The sequence below is a fragment of the Calliopsis andreniformis genome, chromosome 12 (assembly GCF_051401765.1).
Source record: "Calliopsis andreniformis isolate RMS-2024a chromosome 12, iyCalAndr_principal, whole genome shotgun sequence".
Taxonomy (NCBI): Eukaryota; Metazoa; Arthropoda; class Insecta; order Hymenoptera; family Andrenidae; genus Calliopsis; species Calliopsis andreniformis.
This window is the reverse complement of record NC_135073.1, coordinates 10,931,682-10,949,974: the sequence shown is the minus strand read 5'-3', so window position 1 is coordinate 10,949,974 and position 18,293 is coordinate 10,931,682. Positions and strand designations below refer to the sequence as shown.

At 38.1% G+C, this 18,293-nt stretch overlaps 2 protein-coding genes and 1 long non-coding RNA gene across 3 annotated transcripts in view; 1 reads left to right on the top strand and 2 right to left on the bottom strand.

Annotated features, from left to right (window-relative positions):
- LOC143186258 (uncharacterized) overlaps positions 1 to 18,293 on the bottom strand; it is a 182,495-nt gene that overhangs the window by 71,222 nt on the left and 92,980 nt on the right. Inside the window, exon 2 of the mRNA XM_076389829.1 lies at positions 11,666 to 11,889. Within this exon, the coding sequence (XP_076245944.1) occupies positions 11,666 to 11,889 (224 nt within the window). The remainder of the gene's footprint in view (positions 1 to 11,665; positions 11,890 to 18,293) is intronic.
- LOC143185856 (uncharacterized) lies at positions 608 to 999 on the top strand. Its single transcript, XR_013002966.1, has 2 exons — positions 608 to 793; positions 874 to 999. It is a non-coding gene; the product is annotated as an uncharacterized LOC143185856 (long non-coding RNA).
- LOC143185854 (uncharacterized) lies at positions 1,470 to 4,798 on the bottom strand. Its single transcript, XM_076389145.1, has 7 exons — positions 4,685 to 4,798; positions 3,456 to 3,696; positions 2,965 to 3,071; positions 2,629 to 2,748; positions 2,339 to 2,488; positions 2,184 to 2,240; positions 1,470 to 1,909 (listed from the first exon to the last, which is right to left on the bottom strand). Exons 1-7 carry the CDS (start codon positions 4,767 to 4,769, stop codon positions 1,707 to 1,709), a joined length of 963 nt encoding a protein of 320 aa, XP_076245260.1. The 5' UTR covers positions 4,770 to 4,798; the 3' UTR covers positions 1,470 to 1,706.

Below are 18,293 nucleotides of genomic sequence, written 5' to 3'. Positions count from 1 at the left end.
ACAAATTATTACTTAATTAGCTCGTAAAATCAAAAAGTGAAATAGGTATTCTTGAATCGTTTAAAAGAACTAATGAACTCGAATCACGAAAACTAAAAAAGTATTCAGTCCAATACGTCAGGTTTTACGACGTAGACTAACAGATGGGTACTGCATTTGCAACCTTTGACACGCTCTAAATTTTTCCTGTTTCACAGGTTGAAACTTCAAACAAAATACAGATCTTCCTCATGCTCATTACTTGCGAAAATTTATTTACACATTGCCAACGAATGATCTTAATTAAATTCATTTCAATTAGTGACACGTCTGCTTCAGAAATGAAAAGTAATTACAGGACGCTGAATTTGGGAAATTAAATCTCACTAACTAAATATTAACAATTAGAAAATATGGTACGTTTAACTAGACGAACAAATTTCAACAAATATTTAATTTGTACAGTACAAATAGTACTATAAAAAACTAGATTACATCAGAGTTCAACATTAATTAAGTAAGAACATGTATTTTACATAGAAATTCACCATTCAGCCTTTTCATTTGGGTAGAAATTATATTCATCGCTGAAGCACATAATCCTCAAATTATTGGAAGCAATGTGCGAAGCCTTTAAAGCATAAAGTATAATTATCCACAGGAACCATGTAACCCAACTAATCTGATAATTCAACGTGATTAAGTACATACAATGCTGAAATCTTTTACTGTATTATATCTCATTGAAAATCATATTCCAATATCTGTCTGTTTCCATTGTAAATTCCAATGTTCGTCGATCGTGAATCAAAAGGTTTGCGGTAAAAATGGTTCTTATCTGTATGAATGACATATGAGAAATAGGGTAAATAGTCTCATTTTTCTGATTAATAGGTCAATCTCGCGTCCCATAAAATGCTGAATTTATTGACATCCAGGTTTTCAGATTACGCGACGGATAACTCCAGCAGCTTTTGACAAATATGAATGCACTCTCCTGGAAGGTTGCAAACCATCGACGAAGTCTTATCACTGGCGAACAGTTGCTAAAGTGGAAGAGGAACCTTTGGAAATTCCTCTTTTCATTGAAATTAGATTTCTCGTCGAAGTTTCTTCGGGCAGTCTTGATGCAATTTACAATTTTTCGAGGATTCTTTTCACAGTCCAGATTTTTTCTTAAAACTTGAAGATTTTACAGAACAGTGTAGTCATGCAAGAGAAATATTCATGGCTTTTTATAAAATTGGCTATGAATAAGTACACTTTTCAAAACATTGACTTTCCAAAGTATGAATATAAATTACACGCGGAGCACGAAAATGTTTGTATCTTTTTTAAAAATTAATCTTCCACTTAAAGTGATGGCCTTACACATGTAGACTATCATAAATATATAAACGTAATTTCACAGCAAAAATTGTGCAAAAAATTATGAATATTTTAGGTTTCCAAAATTCAGGAAACGAAAGAAATAAAATAATTCTTCTGTGTAATGCAACTAGGAAATTTTATTGAAATTCTATTTCAAATTAATCTCGCTTAGATAATCTATTCACTTACTTAATTCAACACTTAAACGTAGACATTGGTTTGGTACCATCTGGCATGAATTATTGTCTTTCATTCACTTTGTGAAACTGTTGTAATACATACGTATAGAGTTTTGTTTTACTGAAACCAATTAACTACTATCGTTTAAGGTGGGATTTCGTAATGGATTATTCTGATCACAGAATATGTAGTACACCGTCATCTCCAAATGGCTCGTGTTTAGTGACGTCACATTCACTGTCCGGAAGTCGCTGACATGTCGGTATTGGTGGTACCTCACACACACATTTCATGCAAACAGAATCATAGAAAGTCCCTTGGTTCAATTCGTCACCTACGTGCATCGTCATGTTACCGAATCGGCACATTTCACTCTCATCTGCAAATTTGAGGAAACACAATAACGATTAACAGCTACTGCATCCCACACCATTATTATTTGACAGTGGTTTTAACTTAGTTAACATATTTGTTACTTTCTGTTTCAATTGATGATTTTAATAATTTATGACAAATAGGTTCCAATCGATTTCATTAAAATCAAAAATTGAAATGATTCTTTAAAAAATTAGTAACTATTTCCTAAATAAATTTGCATGGATCCTATAGTATTTTTAGTAATATTTTATAGTATTTTTGGTAACAAAACGTACCTGTATCAACATGAGACTTAGCGTTTTCACTATGTATGACAATATCCTTTGCGTTTTCTGCAAAAAGGAAGAAAGTGCTATAGGGTGTCCTCTTTTTGAGAAATCTTCACTCTTTTCTTAAGAATATGTATCATGAGAAATAATCATAAACTTACGACATCTGGATGCGTAACTACAGTCTTTTTGTGGATTCTGATTGTTGTAAAAAGTAGGAACGCAATTTTTGTGGACAATGTCAGCTTGACGGAATAGAGGAGAGCAGTAGCTGTGCTTTAGTGTTATACAAAACGGTTCGACGTTTTCACCTAAGCATGGAATTCACTTTAGAGTTAGCAACGAAAATTCTTAGACTTCTCAAGATTCTTAATTTTCGTCTATTACATTCTACTTGTACAATTTGAAACGATTTTTTAACACAATTTATAGTATGTACGATTTCTTGTACCTTTGTACCCTGGCTTGCAGTAGCACTCTTTTTCTGGCTCAGATTCAGGTTTAAAGTATTCTCCATCTTTATAAATTTTGCCATCTACCTCGCAAGTGGCTCTTTCTTCTCCCTCCGCCACTAAAGTATAATCGAATTTATTTAAAGTGATTAGGTTAGATTGGAGTTAGAGTCGAGTTAGATCAGTTTAATCTGAATTGATTCTAAGTTAGTTCTGAGCTAAACTTGAATTCCATTCAAGCTACACTTCTTATGTAGTTGCAAATTTAGGATTTTATGTTAAATTCAGCAATAAGATTGAACTTATTCCTAATTTACTTTTCTGAATTTACTTACGACAGACCATGGGTCCTGGACAACACAGGTCAGCCGAATTTCTGTAGAAGCAATTTGGCTGAAGCCCTATCAACGCGCAGTCATAGGCCGCGCAAATGAAAGAAGCACTGTTTACAAATCAGAACACCTCAAGTCATTTAAAAGAATTTTTATCATTCGTGTTTAGGAGAAGATACAGATTCTAAACAACTATCATCATAATTAGAAGCTGAGCACTTTCTCTGCACACATTCATATATTCTAGTACTTTAATCAATTTTTTGCAGAAAATATTAAGCTACAATTCTGAAGGGTATCTACTCATAGCTAATGAGAAAATAGCTATTTGTCATTCTCTTCTACTGCTCTTTTAATTACTAAAATATTGTTATTATATATTGTGCTATGGGAACAGTATGTCTCTCTTTTAATTGACCATTCAAAATCCATCTTGAACCCATTCTCGGTTATTTTAAGAGTATCAGTCAGTGAATCCATATAAGCATACGTACACGTCATTGAATTTTCCGCATCTGCATTCTATGTCGCAAGGATTTCGATCCTCGTCCCTCAACTTCTCGCCGACCTCATATTCATGACCATTCACGTAACACTTGTCCTTTGACAGATTCTTCAGGTGGCTGCAATCGAATCGTGCCGCGCAACAGTCGCCAGGATTCTCGTAGATCGGAGTGCAGCCCAACTCTTTGTAATGTCTCAATGGTCCTGGGCAGCTTTCTTTGTCGCAAGGCACTTTGAAAACGACATGGACCAAATCAGTGGAATACCTTCGCTCATGTGAAACATGATCTTTTGCAGGAGTGAGCTCACTTGATTCTTTGAAAGCTGTTTGACAGTGCACGAGGAGGCTGAAGATAGATATCTGATACGATATTGATGCACTACTTATTTTTGGGATATTATTTTTACCTTCGACGTGAATATATATGGGATGGTTTTGAGATCAAAATTGATAACAATCTTCAAACATTGTAAAGGTGCATATACTGCTCTGCTGACAAGAAGAGTCCTGACAGCAAAGCAGATCAATTGGTCCCATGACTTCTGTCAGTGCAGCATAGTACTTATTTATTTGATATAGATAGAAATTTGAAAAGACTCGATATTACTATTGATACATTTTGTTTCTACTGAAAGCAACCAATATTGGGTTTGCAAGGAATAATAACCCTACCAATAGAATTACAACATCTATAAGCCAGTGTTATATACTCGAGCTATGAACTCATATCACATTGCCAATCACATTACAACCGAAACACGTTTCTGTAGTCAGCTCACGTGCTACTAGCTTCCTTTGATCTACGAAATTATTCGAAAGTTAATACTTGGAATACACCTAAAATTGTCCCGAAATCATCTTCGAGGATGAAATTTTTCACACCACGACTGACGCTGTGACCAACACAAGTCCAAACGAACACACAGTCTCTCAATATACGTGTGACATAGTGCATTTATTTTCTCATTATATTTACGACGTGTCACGGCAGTCACTAGTATCAGCCGCGTACAGGGAATCCCGCTTTCAGTCGAACCAAGCATGAAACGATGAATAATGACACGAGTCCACGAGAAGAACGACGCGCGTTATCAGTGCCACTGAATCAGTACTACCAACCACGTAAGACCCTTTTTCAATCACATCACTCCCAAGGTTCATTCTCGTTTGCTCCAAACGATATGCATCCGTTTTCCTAATCGTCGATTCACTCCTTACCTTGTGGCGCGGCGTGGGCAGCGACGAGGAGCGTCAGAAAGACGCACTTCCGAACGAGCGAGTGAGGATCGACGCGTGTAGTCATCGCGAGGGAAAAGTGTAGACACGAGCCTGTTACTGACGCGTTGCATCTTTTATACCTTCAATCGCGACTACAGCGAGGAAAACGACAAAATGAACGGAGAGGGGATTTCCAGTATCAAGGTTCCCGAGGTGGTAGGGTGTGCTTTATCAAATCGCGGTACAAGCGCTCCGAGAAGGACATCGCTGAACGTTGACGCAGGAAGAGAAAGAAACGGGTGGGACATAGAGAGAATGGTAGGAGGAACAATAAGACGAGTGAGGCTACGTGGGTACTTCCTCGTCGATTGTTGTGTGATTGATTGTGGGAGGAAGTGTGCGATCGTACGAAAACGTGTAAACAAATCTAGTATAATTGTGGTGAGTGTTCTGTTCACAGCCTGATACGAATGCTTCCGCATCGAGCAGAGTAGTCACGCGCGGCTCTGCTAAATAGTCGTTTGCAACGTGAAATGGTAATTAATGATAATGTTGGGTCGGCAAATTTAATTGCACAGAGTGTTTGTGAATTCGTGATGCGGAATCTCTGTATGGTTAGGGGATTTTTACATTATTTAACTGCAAAATAAAGTAGTACTGTTTCATGTGTAGTGGAGATATAATGTGTTATGTTTAGGAGTTGATTTTTCAAGGCTAACCACTATATTTACAGCATCAATTGTATTATAAGAAATTACACATCATTGTATGGGTATACTGTAATTAATTAAAAGTTACTTGATAGATTTCTTCATGTGTTATTGAAATACAGTATCTCTAAGATCGATTAAAAATTATCTTTATCTATTTACCTTCATTATTAAAGTTCGTGTTTAGTAATTCTATGAAACGATCAAGTTAATTACAGTAATCGTTTTACTACCGCTGGCTTGCGTCAAAAACTAATTTCCTCGTATTCTTATGTTTTCAACATATCTGTACTTACAATCAGAGCCTAGCACAATCGACGTCATTATCTCAGAATCTTCCAATATCTTTCTTAAATGGCTTATAATTCGTTCTATCCATCTATTACCATTTTAGACAATAGATGACACTGACACTTAATGTTTATCAAATCGTCTTCCCAGAATTAGTCATAGCCATGAGTAGATACTAAAATGCTAAAATAATTAGCTAACAAATTTAATTGTTCAATGACGCTATATGAAATTAATAAGTTCATCAAAACCAACTATGATAAAGTAATTGAAAAATTTCTAATTTTCTTAGACGTACAAAACAAACAAATGACCTAAATTTTATCACTCTAATTCTGCACATCACTCATTCCCCTTTTTCGTTACAGATTGCAGAGTCCGCGGGAAGTTTCGAAATTCCATGGCAAACGCTATGCAATCTCACCAAAAGCGTTATCGTTCGGTGAGAAAACTTTAAGACAGTGTTATCGTGCCGCCAGAATTCGACCGAACGCAAGAGCCTCCTGCGAACTCGATGAACAGCTTAACTTTTCCGAGGGCCTTTGCGAAATCCTTCGGCCATCGTCACGATACAAACTTATCCTTCTGGACAGAATTATTATTCTACGAATCACATTACGTGCTATCTGCAATTTTTCATTCAGACAACTCATACCTTAATGCCATTGTTGACAAACGAGGTTATACTTCTTAGAGTGAGGTTCAGTGACAGGGTCGACCTTATTGTTCTACGTTCTCTGAATTCAGTATTTCCTAATTTCAAGATATTTCGTAGATGATTTTTCTTTCATAGAAAATCATTAGTATAGTATCTATACTTATCATTAATATTAGTATACTATTAGTATCTTTGATAAAAAATTATTAGTATAAAATATCTGTGAAGCCAAAACAGCAAAGTATAAGAATTAGCTTCTTGGCAGAGAATGTTAATAGTAAATACATTTTCGTATTTACTTTTTTCTACTTAATTTCGTATTTGGGGCTACATTAATTTTTATTAGTTGAGAAATATTTGAATTAATAAATTAACTATTAAACTAATATTTATGGATCAGTATTTAAGAATGGAAAAGAGGAAAATATTAAAATGCAAACATCACGTTACTAATTCTTTAACAGTCACTGGCACCGATTTTCGTGGATGTCCCAAATGCATTTTTCCTTACTTACTTTTACTTTCTCGGCAAGAACACAGGGTTATTACGCAAGGTCTGTCGTCATGGTAACAGCCAGGATATTACCGCACACGAGACATCTCTATGATGTCCTATTGTGCTGTCCAAACAGCTGCTAAATCCGGTTGTCTCCAGGACGACAGTTCGTGTCTGCGTTTGTCCTTACAAGGCATTGTAAAGAAATAAGCGCGTACTTTCAAGAATCAATCCCTCGAAATTGACACAATCTCTTCCAATCCCTTCTGCGTTCGCAACATGGAATTAGCTCCTTGTTATGATTTAATAATCGTAAACATTTTTATAAAATATAGAAATTCGAAATTCCTAAAATTTATTTAAAGCTCATTTTCAAGTTTTCAGATTTTCAAGTTTTTAAATATTCAAATATTCAAATATTCAAATATTCAAATATTCAAATATTCAAATATTCAAATATTCAAATATTCAAATATTCAAATTTTCAAATATTCAAATATTCAACTATTCGAATATTCAAGTATTCAAATATTCCAATATTCAAATCTCTATATTTTCAAACATTCAAATTTTCCAGTATTCAAACTTTTCAAATATATCTACATTTGTGCCTGATTTTGACATCTCGAATCGCCCATTAAATTTTCGTCTACCTACTGTCAAATATTCTACATACCTTGAGTCTAACAGTGAGATAAGTCGCTCCATTTTATAAATATTTAGAAATAAATGTTTCTACACTGAAAGGTAAAGAAAAATTGAGACATCAATTTTACGAAGCGAGTTAAGCTGTCCGAAATATCACAAAACAAATCTCATTTGAGTAGATATGATTCCAAGCAACGTCAAACGGGGCACAGCAACGTGCACGAAATTAAGGCGTCTTCCCGAAAAACGAGAAAAGTTCAGGAGGATGGAGCGGTTTTAAGAGAAACGAGGATAGGGCAGAGAGAAGTAATAAAGGGCAGACTTAACGGGCCATTACGTAGACCATAAAAAAGATTAAAGTTAAACCGCCATTATGCAAAATTGCATTGCTCTCTGGCTTTCTTCCTGTATCGTTATTGTACGCGTGTGTACGCGTATTTCCATCGCACAAACAGAAGCATACACGCGAAATCCCGCAGGAATGCCCCTATTTCTGTGGGCATCATCGACGACGCACACGCGCAAACGTACACCTTTGGATGTATAGAAGAAGAGCGCGATACGAGACCGAGGGCGCGGTAATTCAAAGCAGAAAGATATTTCACGACACACGTCGTTAGCGTTTATTTTTCATAAATTACAGGAGATGAGACCACCCGCCACTATTCATCGTCCTAAAAGCTGAGAAAAGTGGTCATCTCTGCTTCAGACAGACGAGAAAATAAATATGCACGATTTACCCTTTCTCGTAGCTGAAATGAAAACCTGCACGCTGCAGCGTGGCGGATAATGTTTAATAATAAATAGCGAACGTGTGGGTGATACCTGGTGTAACTTGCATTTCCGAGTGACCACGAATCTATGTACGTATAAATATTTGTGGTATGGTCGTGGAAAAAAAAAGGATCCTCGAAACTATGATATAGGTGAGTTTAGCTCGTGTGTTCTCGTGTTGCAAAAATATTGTTATCATGAATAAAATAAAATACCAGTTGTTTTCGCTATGAAGAAGGTAGGTATTCGAAAGTTTGCTAAAATTGATCTGAAAACTAAAATTGTAGCAATAAACATGTACTTATACTTTTATTTATATATTTTATTATGTCTACTTCGATAAATGGCTTAAAGCTTCGTTGATACGTATTCAGAACATTACCCAATTGGGGAAACTACTGTGGCGTACTTTCTTTTTCCTATCACATTACGTTTAGTATCCAGGCTAACGTTAAAATACAGTAACTCAAATTACTCTCGGCATTAAAGTTTTTAATCTGAGGGAAATTACGATATCGCGTGATAACGCTGGCGAAGTGAAGTTCCCGTGTATAGGACTTCGAATCCATAGAAAAAAATTCGCATTGTCGCTCTCATTTTTCATCTATCCAATGAAACTTTTACACTCCAAGTTGGAATCTCATTTCCATACGCTTCGACTCAAGGCACGCGTGACAAATACTCGAGATCGAAACAGCGGCAAAAATCTTGATAAGTTGAATGCAACTTAAGGTTTATCAACAACTTGCCTGTTTACGAGTTCTAAAACTATTTCTAGAAAAGTGATTGTAGCGCCTAAGTGAGTCGAACATTTAATTTACTTTCATTTAAAAGAAATGCAATTACTTGAATAGGTAACTGAGACAAAATTGATGTCACGCAAAAGATAGACGAGTCCTTTTTCTGATTGTGGTTCATAAATTTGCATTCTGGGTTCTAAAATCCTTTTCACGAAATTACACAGAAAAGAACGGAAAATATCTCACAAAAGATTTAGAAAAATGAAGAATAGAGTTTCAATTTTAGAATGAAATGTACTACGAAACTGCTGCATGGCAAAGATTTTTCATTACATAAAAGCAACTCCATTTATTTTTGTGCTGGCAGTTTTCAAGAGAAAAACTCCACACCATTTTTCCAATTTTTTCCAACTTTTCTCCAACCTGCCCCCTATCTTTTCCTTCTTTCTTCTCAAAACAAAGATAAGAATTCAAGCGTCAAGAAACTTTCACAGGCTGCATCATTTTCATAATTTACAAAAGAAAAACTCCCCTCAGCTCGGCGCAAACAATCTACACGATCCTTTGCATCGAGCAAGTTTATGACAGAGTCGCAGAAGTACATTGTTTTGTAAATCACTGGCTCGAATACGGGCAACGGAAGCCCGTGAATAATTTCAGATCGAATCCCCCTGTCGATCGACAAAAGCAAAGCCCTGGCCAAGAAACGAGCAAACGAGGCGCGTCTCTCCGCCAGCAGGAAACGAATCTTGATTAATGGTACAAGTTTCCAGCGTCTTGGCAGCGCTGCCCATGCTCGGAATTTATAATAGCGGAATACATTAAAATGGTCCTCGCAACTGAAACTTGCCACCCTCCTGCATCGACGCGATTGTCTTTCCTCGATGGTAATCACGAAAAAATAACGTGGTTCACGGGGCAATTAGCGCCTCGTCCTTTGATCTATGCCAGCGATTGCGCTTCGAAACGTTGATCGAAGACAAAAGGACACAGCATTGCTTGTCGTTTCCAGCGATCGTCGAGTGATTACAGGCTCGCTGTCGCTGTTTATGCGAGTGAATCCTCTCAGTCTCTTTTCAAGTCGAAGCAAAAGGAAGAAAGATAATACTTGTATTAAGGAGAAGATTGTTGTGTTAATCGAAATCTATGTTGGTAATTGAAAATATGGATTTCCTTGTGACAATGGGAGTAGTAATCTACTGACTTCAGAATTCAAATGTACTGGTTGAGAAGAATAAACAGTTTAGTTGGAGAAAGTGCATAGAAAACTATGGGGAATCCTAAGAGGATTAAAGTCTGACATGGAAAAAAGATAAGATGCTGAATCTCTACTTAAATCTTAAAAAAATGATTCTTGAATAATATTATTCTTGAATTGAATTGTAACTGAAATATCATCATCAATCCTCAAATAACTTACAAAGCGTAATAAGATTTTATATTTAGAGACTGTTTAACATGTTTTAGAATCAATTATCTAGTAATTTACAAGCTATCATGAAATAAATGTAATTTATTTGAATCTTATTTGCTCCAATTCTGCCAAAAATATTCACTTATTTTTAGCTAAAGGTACTATTCTCAGACGAAATGTAGTGACGTATAATCTTGATCAATATTCCACATATGGGAAGAATATTCATTACTAACCTTTAATAGTAGAGAAATACGAATACAACATCAAGAGCTTGGAGCTACGTACGTGTAAGATTGACAAACTGACTTTTACGTAAAATACTGTCAAAGGGTAATGGATTCCACATGTTTTACATGGAAAGAATAAATTTTATACGACACTGTCAACGAATGTCTCACTGGAGTAACCTCGACCGAAATTTCTATGATGGTTCAAGGTAATCTAATGGCGTGTTACGACCTTCCCCTCCATTTTATTGGATATTCAAGTAACTTTTTGGGATTGAGTCTCGTAAAATTACTAGTACATACGTAACTAACAGTATCAACCATGTCTCATATGAAAGCAAGACAGAAAAATTCTACGAACATAAATCTAAATATATTTTACTGGAACAGTATTGCATCAGAAAACTATGAGAAATCTTTTAACAATTAATTCCAACGATTTTTCATTTTATAGAAGGTTGGCTAGAAGCATTTGCGAAAGAATTTTAATAATTCCTTGAGAGATGAATGCATTAATTTCGATTTAAAAGACTTCGAGAGGTAAAATAAAAAATATTCACATATTCTTCAAATAAAGAGTATTGTCACCTTCATGAAAAGCATTAATTTTGAACGAATGAAACTTCATTTACAATTGGGTTTTAATAGAAATTGGCAATTGGTTCCATAATCAAGTTTGATTGGCAGTATATTTCTTACGTGAATGTAATAAATTTCATATCGTATTATAATTCTGAAACGTCAATATCCGCCGAAAAGGCAATAAACGTCGTGAGATATTCCACCTCGAATAAGCAACGAAGAGGTCCTTTAAAAGCGCTGCATTTTGTCTCACGACGCGGGCTGTCCACCGTTCAAAGCTGCATTTCCCCAGAATGCAAATGACCGACCAACCGGCGACGTTACGTGCAGCCTTGAAATTCCAATTTGGATGCAGATCGGTGTTACGCTTCCGCGCAGACGAATCCCCTAAATCGGGACACCTATTCTAAATCTCTCCACGATCGAACTACCGCTTACCTTGTAACTGCTGACCGCGTGCGCGCCATCGTAGATGTAAAGGTGGTCGTTGCAGTCCAGTTGCAACTGGTCGAAGCGCAACATGAACCGCTGAAGGATGCTATGCGTCTGAAAGGTGATGGTGCAGTCAAGATCCCTCTCATTCTGTGATATCAGAACGGCCCCGTCTATCTTCCTGTACAGATCCCGCATGAAGTACTTTTTGCACACGTCGTTCATCTGATCTGTGAACAGCAAGCGATCGTGTGATTAGATTCATTGCAGAAGTGGCTGTTGCGTCAAGTTTCAACAAGCATTTTAGTTTTGTGAAATAGTAGACAGGGAAGATTCTGAAGGCTATTCTGCTATTTTTGTTTAAAGTGAAGTGACTGGAAAAAGCTAGAATTATGAAGTATAACAAATATTGAGATTTTGTTTATGGGCTCTTTTTTACAGATCTATCGAAAATCTGACATTTTATGTTGTTTCGAAGCCTGGAGATTAAATTATAGGGGATTATTTTTTTGGGGCATAGCATTTCGAAGCTTTTTATGAAGACTTAAAAGAAATTTTTTAACACAATATTTGAGATATTTTATGCGAGTCTGCCAAAATTGCAAACATCAAGTACCTGCTATACTTTTTTTATTTGGAACAGTATCGGAAAAATTCTCGTCATGATCAAGCCCTTCAATATGAAATTCATATTCCTCAAACTAGTAGCACTCCATAATGTTCCCAATACACAATTTCCTAAAATTCCAGTGCAAAGAGCTTGAAAGGCATCATCGGTTGAAAAAATATGGCTGCTTGCATCGATAAAGAGCAATTTTATCGACTCTAAAATCCACTCAAGTGCACCAGACAACGGAGCCTAATGTCTGTCCCGGCTGTTGGCAAGCTAGGTCGAATTATCCAATCGATTGACGACCGATTGATTCGCGCATCATCAATATAATGGCTCGAATTCGATTTCGATGCACTTGCGATTAACCTCGGTCTACTGCATTCGATAAGACAAGAGAGACAAAAAAAAAACTTCCGCTCACATCTACTTCCACGTAGAAGCAGAGGAAAAGGAAAGAGCGATCGAAGGTTTTACTGTCGTAGAATTCACTCTGTCGAATGTCTTTCTACTGAAGCATGATGCTTCGAACGAATCCTTCCATGTACGAAAATTCTCCATTGCAAGAAAAATGAAACACACTCGGGAGCAACAAAACATCACATAGACAGAGAGAAGAATACAATATTCAGAGTTGCTTGTTACATTTACAAAAACGTCTAGTTCTCCTCAACCCCTGATTTGACAGTACAAAAGTCGCGTATGATGATAAAACTTTCGCTCCCTCATAGAGGAATTTAATACCACAGATGTTAATAACCTCAATTACCCATTTCCCAGCGAATCCCCTGTCCCTCGAAACGCTAAGAGCCTACGCGTGTACGTGGTTGATTTAAAAATTCCACGCGTATTTTTCAGGATTCTTCACGCCTTGGAAGCAAGCCAGATCTATGAACGTAATCTCCAGGCAATCCCGCGGACTATGGAATCGTGTCACTACAAAGATAGACGAAAGAAAGAATGTTCATCCGCGACGCACCAGACGGACCGCAATCCCGACTGATCCTGCACCCTAACGTTATCCACTTTTTATTTCTTCCATCCTTGGGAACTCCTCGCTTCATCTTCTGTTTTATCCCCCTGAAGAACTAAAACACGGGGAAACAAACGTATCGCAACGCGGCAAGGGCGAATTAATTCCAAAGTTCGATGAAACTTCGTTACAACTGCTTCACGGTTGGCAATCGGTGTTCCCTAGACAGCTGGGGCTCGTCTCGATTGGACCAACGCGAAAAATAAAAATCCCAAAACAGAGCAGCGACGTGGAGGGGGGATGGAATGGGGAGAAGGAGGGCGGAGAAACTCGATTGAAAAGTTTTCGCTGGTGTTGCTCGGGGCCATCGGAAGTACAACCGTGAGATAGTTTTCCGGATGGCGTGGTTGCAGCTGCGAGCTCTGGCTCGAATGTGGGCCGAGAACATTCTCGGGGAACTCGGGCAAGATTTTCGATAAAATTCTACGCCGCGTCTCGGAGTCACGGGAAGAACCACGGCTGACTTTCGCGATTCCCCGACCACTTCGGAACATTTTGTAAATTGGGCGGAATCGAGGGGAACGAGCTGCCGAATGGCTCGTGCGTTCGGCCAGAATTAGAGCAACAGATGGTTAACTGCCCAGATGGGCCAACTGAAACGGTTCTTTTATGGGAGGGAATTGCTCTGAACGCGACTTGATCGAACGTATCGAGTTAGGGCAGATGTTTGCTGCTTTTGTTGATTAACGTGGTAATCTGTTTTGCAGATTTTAGAGGTTTGCAGGGCGACCCACTGACTTTAACTTTTAATCCTTCGTTATAGAGGGTGTCCCAGAAGTAATGATAGAGGGAGAAAGAAAGTGATTCTACATGAAAAAATAAGACGACAATGTAAAATGAAATTTTTTGATATCATGCTTCGATTTCGTGAAAATTGACTTTGAATTTTGACCGAGTACAAGTGTATTGGAAACAGTCAGTGGTCAGACCGAGAGTATTCGCGAATAATAACGAATCATGCTCTAATCATCGAAGCATACGTCATTACACTGTCGAAGTTGATATAGAAAAAGAAATTGTAAAATTGTTGAGAAGTTACTCGTTTATTCACATGGGTTAGCTTATGGGATCCAGTTTTTGGACACCAGGATTCCAGAATTCCACCAGGAATATGGATATAAAACCATATTCATATTGAGAAACTAAAGTCTCACTTATTATTACAACGTATACAACTGACTAATTATTTTTTTAAGAAATATAATGTAGCAAACGAGCTGAATGCAACTTGTCCTTGCACTATGTATTTTCTATAAAATAGAGTAATGCAAGGTGAACAGTGATGACTGAGTACCTATCGAATTACTTGACCTTTTTCTACAATATTACAGCTAATTACTACCACTTTCAGAAACCACGTCAATATGTCACCGTTTATTGAAGTTCGTCGATATTTTCAGCTTGATATTGCTACTCCGTTCCTATCTAGGGAAGCTTACTCCGTTTCACTTCTCTGTCCCATTTATTCAAATTTAGTTCACCACAGATTTAGTCGCATACAAAAATACTTTATAATCGATTTACACGACATGGTTTATCCATTTGTAAAATGGGGCGATAGAGTAAAATCTATAGTTCGTGTTCTAATTCAGACAGCATGTGAAGAAATATTAGACTGGCATTTAAATATATTTCGAGTTGAGAACGTTTCAAAGCTACTGTAAAATTTATTCCGCATTTTAGGCATTGAATTTATGGAAGTAAGTAAAATATAAATTTCAAAAATTCAGAAGCTTTACAGATTAGATGTACTAGTAAGAAATTAATAAGTTAGTGGTACGTAGTACCTCAAGAATTTATAAGGTTTTAAGTTCTCACTTTTTCTTAAGCCTTCTAATATATCTACTCTGTACCATAGATAATAGAATTTCTTCTTTTCAATAGAATATTTCTATACTTCAGAGCCAAGCTAACCCAAGTCCATTTTGTTCAAAATTAAGTGTTTTACAATATCACCTTGCTTTCTCTTCATTTTATTAGAACACATTGTCTCACAGATGCAGATTTGAAGAATAGTAAAAATCGGTCTACACTACATGTCACATAACAAAGTTCTATAACTTCTTGGAAATCATAAAAGAGAGATGTTCTACGTATGTCTTTTCTCTGTTCACTAAAAGGTTACATAACTGTTACATAACACACAGCGTAGACCCACCTTAACGTAACATCCCTTTCAGCCTGTTTCATAAACAAATACATCAATAGTATTTTCGTGTGACAGTAGACAACGCCCACAGTAAACCCAATAACTCTATCTCGCAAGGAATAAAATTTTCATAACAATCCCAAACATTCCCCATCATCCAGCGCATCCCCTATATTGTCATTGAACAAATGGCACGGCTGTAATCATTCGTTACAGTTATTGGTGCCGCAGCTTTGCCACGTTTAATTCACAGCCTCGATGGACACGCATAGTTGACCATAGTTCACCGGCGCAGCAGGGAGGGACACATAATCGACGCAGAAATACGGTATTTGCCAATATTAATGACACAGCGGCCCGCATAAATTCCCACCACCCGAAACATCGATTCACCCCCGAACAGTGAACCCTCCAGCAAAAAACCATCCCCCTCGGCCGCCGCCTTCGCCCTCGACTCCTCGAAACAACGCACCGCCAACGCGATTAACGCCCAGCCCTCGAACCTGGCCCCGAAAGCGTCTTCCCGAGGACTATCGAATTTCCAGAAAGCAAACACAGATGACGAACGTTCCGAAGTAATGGAAGCACCGTCGCCGCTAACCGAACGCCAGGAACGAGCAGGAAGAGGATGGGGACAGAGGGGAGATGGGGTGCAAGAAGAGGGGGGAGAAAAAAATGAAATCGGTCTCGCGGCGTGCGAAGAGCCGGCCTTTCAAAAGGGAACTCTGAGACGGAGCTACAAAGAACTTCGGGTTCCACGAAAAGTCGCGTGCAAAACAAACCGGGCGCGAGGGACGGCGGAGAAAGGGAAATGGGAAGAAAAAAGGTGAACAGAGCGCGGAGAAAGGGCGGAGGAGGTGGGAAGAACGGGGGAAGAAAGGCAGGAAGAGAGGCCACCCTTTGGCCATGGTCGTGCGCGTTCGCCCTACGACCCTCCGCCAACCGCCACCGCCGCCCCCTATCCGACCCTCTCCTGTCTCCCTCCTCTCACCGCCACCCTCTCTCGCCACCGCCGCGCCTCCCTTCCTGCCTGTGGCACCCTCCAGCGCGACCGTCCCTCGCTCTCTCGCTTCCCTTCCCGACTCTATCCCTCTTGGGACGATGTAAGCCCGCTCCGTCGATCAATATTACTCTCTCTTCGAGCGCAGCACGGCTCGTCTGAGCGGCAACTGAGCGCTATCATATTAAGTTGCGAGCACTTTGGCTCTCCTAGCGCTACTCCTCGGCCCGCGGAGCCTCGGCCTGCGCCAACAAACTTTTCTTTCGAACCCCGTCGGCCGATCTTATCGCCGCGACGAGCAACGACGCTCGGCCGAACGGAGAAACAATGTTATCGCTGCTTAACGGGGATGCTCTTAAAAGTTTCGCTCTCCTTCCGAGGCGATCGACGCTCGGGAAACGATGCGAGCTGATAGAGCTGGCTGGATTCGGGGAATCTGTGGTCTGTGTTGGTGCATGATGCGGGTATTGGTACTGAATGAGTACTGTGAGGATGAGGGACATATTGTCGTGTTACGTGAAGTCGCGTTAGGCAGGGTGTCCATGAAGGAAGGTATCTAAATATCTCCTGTTTTTAATGACACGAAAAGCGTCTATGTAATTTGAATGGTTTTGAAGGAGGAATATCGTGGAAGGACAGGCTTTTGTGTAGGAACTGGTTTGTTGGTTTTTTGAAATTTTTGTGTTAATTACAATGGAGGAGGTATTTAGGTAGTCTGTCTCAGCTTGGACACCCTGTATGTTAGAGCAAATCCATAGTGTGAACCGAGGTTTTTACTTTGTTTTATACCTATTTTGCTATATGAAACAGATTTGTTATATGTGACGTCATTTAGGGTGAGAGTAACGTGAGAGTAACGTGAGAGTAAGGTGTCCTCACACTAATACATACACTGGGACTGAGAGAGGACTAGCGTTACTTTTCACTTTGACTAGGCAACTTTTTGGTTATGTACTCGAAGAAACTAACATAGGAGTTCCTTATGAGAGAGTTGAGCAGCTAAAAAGTTAGTCGTAGATGTATTTATGAAGGAAATACAGTGTTGTTTCAATATAGGCTCACAGACCAGTGGAAAGTTTAGAGAGGAACACGTTTCTAAGTTCAATTTATGTTCATCGTGCATGAATTATAATCCATTTTGGTCTTACCAAAAATGTGAATGACAATATAAGCAAGTAAAAGTATTTTGTTCTCAGTAGTTTCAAATTAACAAAGATCTTATAGCAAGGAAACACTGTAATGTGACCTACTACAGGAAACTGAACGAGAAATGATGGTCCAATTAAAGTGGGTGGTGTGCATTTAACCTAAAGGTTATAGACCTTGAAGCTTTTATTCCGTAGATCAGCTCATGGTGAGTCACTGGTGAAAAATATACTGAATAGGGTAGAAAGCAGGATCAGGGGTTGCTGGGGCACTACGTCTGGCTTTGATCGTCGCCAGTGGAATTTAATGGCTTTTACAGTAAACTCCTGTAGATTTGGGAAAATTGGTACCGCTATTTTCTTTGAACTTATTTAATTGGTAGTATATTTTAGAATGCAATGACACTGTACAAAATTGATTAGATATACTGAAAAATATATAAAAAATTGTAAAAAAAAAAAAATGATGCAAGAGTCTTACATACTATATAATATACATATAATAGTATAATTATAATATATAATTATTATAAATAAAACAGCAAGATGTACAAAATTCAATTTCAGAGTAATATTAATCCAAAAGAGCCACTTTTAGAACCACTTTTACTATTTTCTCTATTTTGAATACTTCAAAGATTTACAATCGTCTTAAATAATTTCATGAATTCTCATTCTCTCATTCACTCATGTTAAA

Coding starts and splice junctions, on each gene's coding strand:
- LOC143185854 (XM_076389145.1), bottom strand. CDS start 4,769: ATGACTACACGCGTCGATCCTCACTCGCTCGTTCGGAAGTGCGTCTTT. Junction 3,697..4,684: donor TGCCCACGCCGCGCCACAAG/GTAAGGAGTGAA, acceptor TCGTTTTCAAAG/TGCCTTGCGACAAAGAAAGC. Junction 2,749..2,964: donor TCCAGGACCCATGGTCTGTC/GTAAGTAAATTC, acceptor ATTATACTTTAG/TGGCGGAGGGAGAAGAAAGA.